This window comes from Saccoglossus kowalevskii, chromosome 20, assembly GCF_978046115.1.
Source record: "Saccoglossus kowalevskii chromosome 20, keSacKowa6.1, whole genome shotgun sequence".
Taxonomy (NCBI): domain Eukaryota; kingdom Metazoa; phylum Hemichordata; class Enteropneusta; family Harrimaniidae; genus Saccoglossus; species Saccoglossus kowalevskii.
In genome coordinates this window covers 17,090,449-17,104,374 of record NC_140660.1, presented here as the reverse complement: position 1 = coordinate 17,104,374, position 13,926 = coordinate 17,090,449, and the positions used below count along the sequence as shown (strand labels likewise).

The 13,926-nt window shown below is 37.4% G+C and overlaps 1 protein-coding gene across 1 annotated transcript; it reads right to left on the bottom strand.

Moving 5' to 3' along the window:
* Positions 1-4,572: 4,572 nt before the first annotated feature.
* On the bottom strand, positions 4,573-13,025 carry LOC146730070 (uncharacterized). The gene is made up of 3 exons (XM_085494287.1): positions 12,884-13,025; positions 12,499-12,673; positions 4,573-4,586 (listed from the first exon to the last, which is right to left on the bottom strand). Exons 1-3 carry the CDS (start codon positions 13,007-13,009, stop codon positions 4,573-4,575), a joined length of 315 nt encoding a protein of 104 aa, XP_085350413.1. The 5' UTR covers positions 13,010-13,025.
* Between the last annotated feature and the right edge of the window lie 901 nt (positions 13,026-13,926).

The following is a 13,926-nucleotide window of genomic DNA, read 5'->3' as shown; positions in this document are numbered from 1 at the left end:
AACTTCAGTTTGGGATGTAAAATAAAAACTTTAGGCTTGCATGTCCACTTGCCATGGAGATATGCTTCTAATAGAGCAAAACATACAGCAATGGTACTTCTCACCTCTTCAAAATAATCACCAACTTACCTCTGAAGTAGTGATCCATAGGTTGGTACAAGTAGTGACCTCCAGCACATCTTAGTCATAGAGTTATAAAGCTTGTATTTGAACTGCAGTGATGAAAATAAAAATAAACTCAATAAGTTATTTGTCTTTCATATTAAATTGATTGCTGACAACACAGAGATTATATTTGTATCTAGAACACAACAAAGTATAATCAACTAAGAAATGTTTACATTTTGTACATGGGATGTGTTCCTCAATTGGGCAATACACTAACATATAACACATTAGTGTTAGAGAGAGTAGCAGAGACAAATAGAAAATCCAGTCAAGCACTCCAGTGTATGTGTTTTTAATGAATGTAATATTATAATACTGAAAACTTTTGTTCTCTGAGACAGTACTCTTAGATTTATATGTGTAACAAATGTAATGAAATGAATACATGTACAAATTTAAGTGTCAACAATAAATGTTCAAATTTACAGTTTAAAGATTTGTAATTTGCATAAATTATTACAGTGAATCTGATTGAATCTTAACAGTTCAGTGTTTCCTGTGATTCATGTATATTCATATAATTAAAGTTACACTCTCAGATCAGTTCTATATCTTTATTCTGGTCTTGGGACTATAATATGAAATATGTGATAGTATGAGTATGCACTATTTATGGATAACATAAATTACTGTGACCCATAGTTCCAAATTACTATGGACCACTGTGACAGTAATTTAAAACATAGAGAATTAAAAAAATTATCTAGTTATAAAATAAATTGAAAAATGATGGCACCAAATCCTTCATGAAGAATGTGGCACATTTCTATCATCAATAACTGACCAATCACAATACTCATTTCAGAGATACTTAAACAGACTCACCATGTCATTGGCTAATAAAAGGAAGTTTTCATTTGCGATTGGAAGATACATGGTGAAGCACTGAGGAATGACACTCTGTTCAATTCTGTCTGAACTGATAAGTGGTACGTTATCAATGGTGCTGCTAAAGATAGCATACTCAACCTATATGCAAAAAATAAATAGGTTAATTTATAATGAAAATAACAGACAAAACCTCAATTAGGCATGTTGCACAATTTAGCTTCATGGCATTCCAACAACGAACAAAAAACATGTGACTTGAACTTATTATATTGTAATTACTCTTTAAAATTCCTTTTACTAACTTGTTATATTTTTATTTCTCTGTATTGATTATTGATTATTATTTTTATTGCTATATACTGAAAGAAATGTACACTTCTAAATATGCAATTATTATTATTATTATTATTATTATGTGCACATTCAACTGAGTACCTAAACATTAAATTGACTTAAAATAGCGGGAAGGGTGTTATGACTGTAGTATAGTACAAGTGCATCTGATCATCTAAGCGTCTCAAAAAAGCAAACATTATGCAAAAACATAGCAGTGCTCATTTGTTTAATGTTTCAACCATTTTGAATAGCATTTTAAGGAAATCCAGATTGTTTTAATTAGCTACATGTATACTGACCATTATAAATCCAATTCTGAAGAAGTGTATTTATTTTGTTGTAAAATTGTCACTGCCCTTATGAAAATGGAAACTGTGCGGCATAGTTACAGCATGGATACGGCATGAACACAACAGTGATACTGCAAATCAGTGAAGGAATATACATGTAACTATAAATCAGTGCAGCTTGGTGTAGCTAGCAGTACTGGTACCGCACAGATGAATTCTTTGTGGCATAGACACAGCTACCATAACCCTTTAACCAAAAGCAAGAAATGCCTCTCATGCACTGGTCATTTCTGTGTGGCATAGACACAGCTACCAACACTGTATAACCAAAAGCAGAAATGCCTCTCATGCACTGGTCATTTCTGTGTGGCATGGACACAGCTACTACACGTATAACCAAAAGCAGAAATGCCTCTCATGCACTGGTCATTTCTGTGTGGCATAGACACAGCTACCAACACTGTATAACCAAAAGCAGAAATGCCTCTCATGCACTGGTCATTTCTGTGTGGCATGGACACAGCTACCAACACTGTATAACCAAAAGCAGAAATGCCTCTCATGTACTGGTCATTTCTGTGTGGCATGGACACAGCTACCAACACTGTATAACCAAAAGCAGAAATGCCTCTCATGCACTGGTCATTTCTGTGTGGCATGGACACAGCTACCAACACTGTATAACCAAAAGCAGAAATGCCTCTCATGCACTGGTAATTTCTGTGTGGCATAGACACAGCTACCAACACTGTATAACCAAAAGCAGAAATGCCTCTCATGCACTGGTCATTTCTGTGTGGCATAGACACAGCTACCAACACTGTATAACCAAAAGCAGAAATGCCTCTCATGTACTGGTCATTTCTGTGTGGCATGGACTCAGCTACCAACACTGTAAAATCAAAAGCAGAAATGCCTTTTATGCACTGGTCATTTCTGTGTGGCATAGACACAGCTACCAACACTGTAAAATCAAAAGCAGAAATGCCTCTCATGCACTGGTCATTTCTATGTGGCATAGACACAGCTACCAACACTGTATACCCAAAAGCAGAAATGCCTCTCATGCACTGGTCATTTCTGTGTGGCATGGACACAGCTACCAACACTGTATAACCAAAAGCAGAAATGCCTCTCATGCACCGGTCATTGCTGTGCAGCATAGATGCAGCTACCACTACTGTATGCCCAAATTTATTTGTAGAGTTGCAAGTTTTCAGTTTATGTTCATTATCAGAATGAAATAAACACTTCACCTGATAGACAGAAACTAAATTGTTTTTTAACCTTGACTTAACTGGTTTGACTCTTATTATCACTGTAGGTGATTTTTTGAGGAAATTGTTTTGTACAATTTCAAGCACAGGTAGGAATAGATAGTAATGTTGTAAAGTTAACCAGTGGTTTGGTGGTAGCGACATCCTTACAGCAAGTTTTGAAAATTGCACTCTAAAATCATGCACTCATGTATCCATGTTGCAGTGCTAATTTGTATGTGACAAAGGGTCCATGCAGCAAGGAATGTACAGCATGGCAGTAGCAGCCTCACAGCATAGATGCTGCAACACTGTGAGGCAAAGCTGAAATTTTATAAAGGTGTGTTTGTCACATAGAACCCACATTGAGCAAACTGAAGCATCACCATGACAACCTCTCTTTTATATTACATTAGGCTTCATGAATATGACTAGGGAAATATTTAGAACCAATTTTAAAACAAAATATTCAAATCAACCACTCCCATCTATGATATGGTAAGAAAAAACCCAAACAGTAAAGATATCCTTGACAAAAGTTTAAAATGGCTTTGTAGTGAAAATTCATCAAATTGAATGAATACAAATTTGGTATGGTAATCATTAAGGAATCTTACCAGTGTTCTATCTCTGACTGACAAGAAAGCAGGGGACTTGCAAATCCAATGTTCAACCAAACTTGACCTTTCTGACAGGATTGTAGTGCGCCCTCTGTGGTACATCCATGACTCCTACTCATTATACGGCTGGGCTTTGAAGACGCTCACACAGTAATCAGCATTCTAGACACAAACATATTGAACATATGTGCAATCATGAATTAAATTGATGAAATAGACACATTCAGAGTATAACAGAGCTAACTGTGAAAACTGAATACGTTTGACACTGTTGTATCGAATAACTACGCCTTGAGTAATACATAAGATTATGTTCTTATTTTCGGAACTGACAGATGTTCTAGCGGTAGATACACTCATGTGTCATAACTCAAATTGTCAACAATTTGTAATCCCAAGTTATAAGCAAAAATTAACAAAAATAAGTACTTTTTGATGAACAAAATGGCCACCAGTCGGCTAATCTCAAAAACAAATCTGAATAATAATGGATGTGCCTTGGCATGTCAAAAGGTGTTACACATATTCTACATTTGAACAGAATCAGCCAGCACAACAAAGATATATGGTCACCAGTCGGCCATTTTGTATCTGAAAAGAAAACAAATCTGGGGCATACGTATACCATCATGTATCAACCATGTACCAAGTTTGGAAAAAAATGGTCCATGAACTTCTGTGATACTGTGACGGATGGAAGGAATCCAATCCATACGTCCCCAGACTGTTTCCAGTCAACGACTAACAATCCTGCAAATCTAAATATTTGTTCTAATACCTATGAACTAACTAAGCCACACATCAGACCATTCAATATTTCACACCGTAATTCTAAAACACAGATGAAACTAATAATATCTCAGAGTACAACTTTAAAGATTTAATATGGGAATACTCACATCACTGACATCCAAGTTGATATTACCAGTAGAGTCTTTGAAATGTTGACCTTCAACTGACAGGAAAAACAATAACACTTGTAATCTTCTGTTGGACCATGATACTGATATATAGACTGGGTTCTACCACCAACACATTCCATGAACAGACCAACTACCTTGGCTTTCTGATTCACATTGGTTCATCTGGTAAGAAAAGTACAGACATGATATAGAGAAAAAAAATTTGAAAGGGACAATGACAGGAGAATGAAATCTAGACACAATTAACACATCACTGCTGGCACCATAAATAACAGGGATGATGATTTTCTGAGATGTGATGCGTTAATATTAAAGTCCATCTTTTTAACTTATGGATAATTATTGTAACTGTATTTGAAGTAGTGTATTTGTTCTATTAGAGACACATGCACTTAAATTACAGAGGTGTTTCTGTTGTCAAATTAAGTATATTTTAATGATTCACTGTACAACAAATGTGATTTTTGGTTTACACTCCTATTGAAGATGTGCTTCTAATATAGCAAACATAGTAAACCAAATTAGGAGAAAAAATCTAGAAACAATGATAAATATTCCCTCAATAAATCATCTTTATAAAAGTCTCAAAACCATGTAATGATATAAGCTAAATTAGGTAGATAAAAATACTTAGGTCGATACTAAAATATTAGAAAAATAATGAGAGCCAAAATATATAGTACAGCATGTACAAGATTAAAAGTCAGATTAGGTGTTAAATGAAAAAAAAATTATTAATTAAAATTACATTTAATACTGGCCAGTGCATATGACATGTACAATCATGTGCTTGACAAATTTTGGCAGGTAAAAATAATTTCTACAACAGATTTACTCTTCGTAACAGATCTTAGAATTGTAAGTATGCCACCCCATCACATCACCTGCTATGTCTAGCAAAAACATAATTCCTTTTCTCATATGAGTAAACAGATGACCTGGTAGAGAAAATATGAAATTGACCAAATTGACCCAACATGATGAAAAATAAAAATAAAATAAAATGCCATTCATCTCAATCAAACACAATGCGTGTTGTTTTCAACATAAATAATATAAGATGTGAAAACTCCTAGTATAAAGAATAATAAAATAACTTCCCATAAAAATTACACTTTCTATGGATAAAACTACTTCTAGAATGTCTATAACTGGTGAGGTTGGGTGAAAAAACATTGGAAAACAAGACTAGGTAAATGATGGCAGGTATGAAACTGAAAACTGACTTCATACTATCCTAAGAGTATGAGCAATTACATATCAAAAACAGTAGTTACAAGACCAGTGATATAGGGAGTGTGAACACATTCATTATATCGTACTTCCCTGTTCATAAGCCTTTCCCTGTTCATAAGCCCTTCCCTGTTCATAAGCCCTTCCCTGTTCATAAGCCCTTCCCTGGGTATAAGCCCTTACCTGGGTATAAGCCCTTACCTGGGTATAAGCCCTTCCCTGTTCATAAGCCCTTCCCTGGGTATAAGCCCTTCCCTGGGTATAAGCCCTTACCTGGGTATAAGCCGTCACCTGGGTATAAGCCCTCACCAGGGTATAAGCCCTCACCAGGGTATAAGCCCTTACCTGGACATAAGCCCTTACCTGGTCATAAGCCCTTACCTGGTCATAAGCCCTTACCTGGGTATAAGCCCTTCCCTGGGTATAAGCCCTTCCCTGGGTATAAGCCCTTCCCTGGTCATAAGCCCTTCCCTGGTCATAAGCCCTTACCTGGGTGTAAACCCTTCCCTGGACATAAGCCCTTCCCTGGACATAAGCCCTTCCCTGGACATAAGCCCTTCCCTGGACATAAGCCCTTCCCTGGACATAAGCCCTCACCTGGGTATAAGCCCTTCCCTGGGTATAAGCCCTTCCCTGGTCATAAGCCCTCCCCTGGTCATAAGCCCTCCCCTGGCCATAATCCCTTACCTGTGTATAAGCCCTTACCTGGACATAAGCTATTACCTGGTCATAAGCCCTTACCTGGGTATAAGCCCTTACCTGGGTATAAGCCCTTCCCTGGGTATAAGCCCTTCCCTGGGTATAAGCCCTTACCTGGTCATAAGCCCTTACCTGGTTATAAGCCCTTACCTGGTTATAAGCCCTTCCCTGGACATAAGCCCTTACCTGGACATAAGCCCTTACCTGGGTATAAGCCCTTACCTGGACATAAGCCCTTGCCTGGGTATAAGCCCTTGCCTGAGTAAAGCCCTTACCTGGACATAAGTCCGTCCCTGGGTATAAGCCCTTCCCTGGGTATAAGCCCTTACCTGGGTATAAGCCCTTCCCTGGGTATAAGCCCTTACCTGGGTATAAGCCCTTACCTGGGTATAAGCCCTTCCCTGAGTATAAGCCCTTACCTGGGTATAAGCCCTTACCTGGGTATAACCCCTTACCTGGTCATAACCCCTTACCTGGTCATAAGCCCTTACCTGGGTATAAGCCCTTACCTGGGTATAAGCCCTTGCCTGGGTAAAGCCCTTGCCTGAGTAAAGCCCTTACCTGGACATAAGCCCTTACCTGGACATAAGCCCTTACCTGGACATAAGTCCATCCCTGGGTATAAGCACTTACCTGGGTATAAGCCCTTACCTGGGTATAAGCCCTTACCTGGGTATAAGCCCTTACCTGGGTATAAGCCCTGACCTGTATACATGTATGCATCCCCAGACAACTTTAAAACTTAACCTTTCCAGTACCATTGTCAAATTTTGTCACCATCTACAAAATTATGAAATGTTGATAAAATTGACAAACTTTTTGATCAAAAATGATCTGAAACTGTCTAAATATGGTATTGCATACTGAATTAATTGCCGTGTTTACACAACAGCGTTTTATCTAATCCCTATGGCTCAAGCAAGCAAAAGTAGCTGTGTATACGCGAGATTCAGTTCTTACAGGATTGGGACTGACATGGCTTCAACCATGTACACACACCAGGACCCAATGATCTCGTCCCACCAATGACTACTACACAAATGCAACATAGAAACACCTCTGTTTTTTATGTAAGCGCATGTGATACTAATAGAAAAAATATGGTATTGTATACTGGATTATTATATTTTGACCATAGAAACCCTAAGTGCTTGCTTAGAATTAAATTTATGCATTTTAATGAGGTCACATGACACAGCAGCTCACAATACTGTATATTGAGTAAAATCATGAAACAAGCAGCCTATCAGCTGATATAGCTTCACTGTTTTAGATGCATAATCACAAAGGAAAATCAAATCAATCAGTCTAGCCATTTTGAAGATAACAAGAATACCGTATTCATTAAAATGAGAAAATTGTAGTTATCAATACTTAATGAATTATTAGATAGAGAATGGAATGAAATCAATCTGACAGTGATCAATCTAAAATGTATAAGATATCAAAACAATCAGGCTGGTGGTCTTCGAAAAGTCATCAAAAACTAATTTATCAATATGAAAATAAACAAATCTGAGAAATCAACCCAAGGCACCTAAATATAAAATAAAAAGGAGATAAGTAAAGTTTGAGTAAAATCAGTCTGTTACACACAAAGCAACAACAAATGGAAACCACTCACCCCGATACACCACTCACCCAGGAAACCACTCACCCAGAAAAACCACTCACCCAGGGAAACCACTCACCCAGGGAAACCACTCACCAGGGACACCACTCACCCAGGAAGCCACTCACCCAGGAAACCACTCACCCAGAGACACCAATCATCAGGGAAACCACTCACCCAGGAAGCCACTCATCAGGGAAACCACTCACCCAGGGACACCACTCACCCAGAGACACCACTCATCAGGGACACCACTCACCCAGGGACACCACTCATCAGGGAAACCACTCACCCAGGGACACCACTCACCCAGGGACACCACTCACCCAGGGACACCACTCACCCAGGGACACCACTCACCCAGGGACACCACTCACCCATTGTCTAAGCACCCCCTCAGACACACACTTTTTGATAAACAGTAGATATACCGGTACATGTACAATGTACGCCTAATCCAAAAATATTCTGTCATGTCTGATTTGTTATATGGTAATTTGCAATGGAAATTAAATTTATGAAATGTAACCGTCACAATATTAGTCGAACAAAAGACAGAAATGTATATTTTTTATCTGATTTATTTATGTTAAGTCTCTTATTCAACCCTAAATATTGTATTTGACATGGGACCCATTTTGATTTTTTTAAAACAATTAATATATTATTTATTTTAATGTTAGTTGAATTGAAAAACTATGGGATCACTGAAGCCTGAATTGCATCCCTTCTAAGTTCAATATTTCATTTTACCGGAACCCCCCCTCCTCTTAGCATACAGGCTTTACGTGACGTGATATTTGGTTTATTATAGTAATGTATTTTCATTTATTATAGTTTATTATTATTTATAGTTCCTGGGCTCCCCCGTGGTCGAACTCAAAATTCCTAGCTTAAAAAATCCAACAATAAATGGAATACATGTAGACTAATTTGAATATAAATATACAACTCACATAAATTAGTGGTTTCCTAGAAAACTGGACTGGGCGAGAGGAGTTGGAACAACACAAGATAAAAATAAATAATTGTTGACGCAATAATTCCGGTTGGTGATTGCACTACTGCATCTACATAGAGCTTGACACTGTATGTCACCTGACGAAGGGCGGGTCGAAGCTACGTTACAGCAAACCGTCAATATGTTCGATAATATTCACGCGATTCCAACACAACAGAGTGTACGTAAATATAGCAACACAAGTAGTACCAAGAAACTTCAATCTTTAATACATACGATTAATTGCAGACTTCAACTTGACAACTTCACAAACCCTGCCACTGTTCTGTAAGTTCCCGTAAATAATCATACAAGTCCAAGGGACTAAAGATTACCAATCGCCAACTTGCCGTCTATTTTCCTCTGACCTTTCCTAAAACCTAACGTGTTTGTTCGCCCTATGTTACCTCCACTTAGAATTAAATGAACTGTGGTGGCGCCCTATCGATCTGACAACTAATAGACAAATTTGGCGTCTACAATAATGTACGGCAAAAATAAGTAAGTCATTTGCAACTTTCCAGTAATTGTACAAAACATTTTGTATGCCATCAAAATTGAACTGATCAATCTCAAATTAACTACAAAAGTTCATCAAACCCTTGAGAAGTGATTTATGATACACATTAATCAGACAAATTTGATAAATCCGGGGACATACACACAGGGTGTTGTAATGTTTCTAAGTCAGTATTACCAAGGTGATGCAACATCTGCAAACTCTTACAGATCTCATGCCACTAATCAACCAATCACCGTTCAATTTAAATGCCTTGCAAACATTGTTATTCTCCTCTTGTTGCTGATTGGACACCACAACATTTGGTCATGTGGATAAAAGGTCATCTCAGGACAGTGTCCACTTTATTAGCCAATCAGCGGCAAGTGGGCGTTGTCTTTACTTGTCAATAATTTATTTATTTATAAATATTCAGGATTTAATTTGGTCTTCCTTTTCACAAGGAAACTTGAGTTTTATGTCTTACGACTAATTAAACAGTAGTGCATTTTTATTTATTTACATGTACTTATTTATTTTTTTATTTATTTATTTATTTACATGTATTTATGTATTTATTCAAACACTTAAAATCCATTGGGATGGATGATAATGAATTAAATACAAAAAAAACACAAAAAACATGAAATGTGACATGTCAAAGCAAATGGCAAAAAAAACTTGAAGATCATAAGGTGACATTTATTTATTTATTTATTTATTTATTTATTTATTTATTTATTTATTTATTTATTTATTTATTAATTTATTAATTTATTTATTTATTTATTGACAGGGATTCATCGCTCAAGATAAATCTGTATTTGTCGTCATGGTTTATTTTATTGAAATTTGGGGATATTTTCTTTGCTTCCATAAATAGAATGTTTCTGTGTTGGGCATAGACAGGACAAGAAATCACAATTTGTGATTTGTGTTACAGAGAAGACATATCTATTCATTTGATGGCTATTGAGTTTGGTGCCCTGTTTCAATCCTCAGTGAATGGTTACTTAGACAAAACTTATTCTATAAGTTCAATATTATTGTTTGTCAAATAATCCTCTAAACTGATATATTTTTTAAAAGTTGGTAGGTTCTTACCGGGGTATTTTATTTAGGGTGGGTCGGTGGATCAGTAGGGGGTTACCCTGTTTTTGATTTTGCGAATAGGGGGCACCCTGTTTTTGATATCATAAATAGGGGGGTGTTACCATGTTTTTCAGAATTCACATACGCGCTTATGCATATATTTAAGAAAAATGATTTGAGAACAAAAGATAAAAAACTTAATCGTACAAATGTGTTCTCAATAATAACTATTACCTATATTGCCTATAAATTCTTTGATGAAAACAAAGTTATAGGCTAAATATTTTGGGGTTGATTGAAGTTGTCAAATAACTAACAGATTATGCAATGTGGCTTGAACCCCAATTATACTGTTAAGTTTTAAACACATCCCAAGTCCATGTGCTGCTGATATCATATTATTTTATTTAAAGTCTGAAGTCACCATTGTACAAGATATTTACTGGATTTATCCAATTATAACAGGAGATGGAAAGACAACACAGCAATTAGTACAAAGAGCTGTGACAGTTTTTGTTCAGCAAATCAAAAAAATTGTGAAAATGTTGATATATAAATTAAAATAAAGGATGAAAAAATAATAGTTTTTTCACTTTTAAATATGCATGTTTTGCTCTGTAAAATGCCAAAATCCAACACAAATTTAAGCAAAAATCAAAGTTTCCTTTGTTTTCATAAGCACAGACTGTGTTTCGAGTGTAAAGCATTCCTGGTTTATAAAATATGAAAGATATTTTAAATCAAAATTAGTTTTCAAAGAGTTCAAACCGCCTAGATTCAAATCTTCTTTTCCTATCTTATAAGGGCGTTTATCAAGTGAGTACTCCACAGCTTTGCTTTTATTTACTATCTTTAGCAGCATAGATTTCCCTCTTTTATGTCAAAATTATGGCAAACCATGATATTTTCACTGCACATATAATACATTTTGTAATTATGTCAGAGCCAGAACTGTTAATTTTACTGTTTTTTTTTTTTTTGGGGGGGGGGGGGTAAGCATGCTTTTAAAATTAGCCCTGCGTACAGTGCTGTGTGTACGGGGACGCGTTCGGTTGATAGATGTCCCCACCACAGCCCTGCGTACCTCCATAGACAAAGTCCGGGACTTTGAAAAATATAACCTTTTTAATGAAATAACATGCCCAGGTACCAAAAATGATGATCGATTACCAGATATGTCTAGAACTCCCAGTTCGGAGTCCAGTTGTGGATGAAATCGGCTACTTGGCTCTAAAAACAAACACATTCTCTCGCGTGAATGAAATTAAAAATGGCGGCGTTTGGTGGATAATTCCTCCGGTTTACAATTTGTCCGTCTTTACTAGTTGTTATTTAAAGACATTTCAGTTTCAGATAACTTTGTAATGCTTGTTACGGATAACTATCGCCATTTCAACCGATTTTGGCTGAAAACTACTTATTAAAAGTTATTTTTAACTTGCGCACCAATTACGGTGCGCTCCCGGACTTTGTCTATGGAGGTACGCAGAGGTGTGGTGGGGACATCTATCAACCAAACGCGTCCCCTTACACACAGCACTGTACGCAGGGCTAGCTTTAAAATATGATGGGGTGGGTCACCCATTTTTTTTTTTATTTGATAGGGTGTGGGTCAACTGAAATTTACAGCTGGCAAAATGGAATCTGCCGACACCCCCCCCCCCCTAGGCCGAAGTATTTGTAGCCACACGTAACCACAGTCAGCTGTGATAGAGGGTATACATCCAGCGTCACCGATGCCAGCTGACTGTGCACGTAACTGACACCGAGACGAGAGCAGATGTCATAAATTTAGTGTGTTCCCTTTTCGTAACTTTGGTAATCACTATAAGGGCTTGCAGATGTTACGTCGCCCCGACCATGGAGCTAAAAAAAAGAGCTCCATGCCCCGACGGACATAGAATCACTACAAGACCATGTGGACGTACGTGGTACTCACGGTTCCTTGTGACGATTTTCCGGTCGGCGGTGATTTCCAAGCTGTGGATAGTTGCAGTTCTGTAGCTCTCTTGGTTTCGCTGTGGTCCTTCTTTTATCGCAGGTAGGATTATTTCGTCCGTCGTGGGGTAATCGAGGTTATAGCTTTTACAATCCACAGGCGCTCGGAACGTTTCCTGGATAATAAAAAATGACCTAAAGTGAGATCGGCATAGTTAGTCAGTCGCCGGTAAATTCCCCTACTACTCATATAATAACACAAGGTAGTAAAGCGTTGACACCATGACATCCAAACTTCCCGAAAATAACACGATTTTCCAAATTATATTTCAATCCGCTTCACACAACTCAAGCACGATATCGGTAGAAACTATCGATCGACTTACATTTCCTTTATTCGAACTAAAACGGGTTAAATCCTGTGAAAACACCAGAGCAATATGAATCAACCCATCCACGCGGATATTTTGAAGCAGAGGCCCGAGCATGCGTAAATGTTTGGAACTGCGCATGTTTGAAACTACTGGCCATTCGCAAAGGACGCCGGGAACCAGTCAACTTAATAATTAACGTTGATGGTCTCCAGGATGTTTTCGTCAGCCATGTTGAAACTGTCCGGTGAAAGTTCAGTTGGTGAGTAGTCTTCAGATTTTCTTCTAATTGTGAATTAGTATTACATGACGTCATAGCGGATATCAAGTGTAGTTTTCAACAATACTAAACTCGCGTAAATCGGTTATTGTGCTTGTGTTGTTGACGTGCACGAGCGTTCCGACCATTAACATACAAATGCGAAATGGCGGAAAGATTCAAAAACGTTCTGTGCAACTAAACTCACCCTAGATGTCTGGTGTTGTGGTTCGAGTCAGGCAGGTGATCGCGATTGGTCGAGTAAAGGGGGGTCCAGTCGACAGCTCGCCTCCCAGTCAGTCGGTGGGAGATTGCTATCAATGGTCGTTCATAAATGATATTCTGTCGGCACTTTTTGTTAGTCGCCAAGTCAGCGACTGTTCTGGTGGCTTAGGTCATTTCCACGAAATCAAGGCCTCATATCCCAGCCCTTGTTAATCGATAATACCAGGGAGAAAATAATTGTGGTTCCAATACATGTACCTACCTTAAGATATTTTTGGTAAAACGCAAGATAACTTTGTGTATTATTAGTCCATTTATATTTTATCTATATTTATGCTAAATTTTATATATTCCACCCACTAAAATGAATTTGTTTATTTATATATTTATTTTAATGTTGTGAAACAGAAAACGTAAGCTGGGTTCAGGCCGTTGTTAGACTGGTTAGTTTTACCCTAATGATAACCAGAATATGACAGTAAGGAAATCTACAACTAATAAGGTGGTCATTTTTAATGTCTATTTATTAGGTGCATAATTTGTGATGTTACTGGAAACACAAAATTGTTTTTCC

Excerpts from the sequence above, each read along its gene's own strand:
- LOC146730070 (XM_085494287.1), bottom strand. The coding sequence starts at position 13,009 with ATGCGCAGTTCCAAACATTTACGCATGCTCGGGCCTCTGCTTCAAAAT. Across the intron at positions 12,674-12,883 it reads TTAGTTCGAATAAAGGAAAT|GAAACGTTCCGAGCGCCTGT; the intron begins GTAAGTCGATCG and ends TTTATTATCCAG.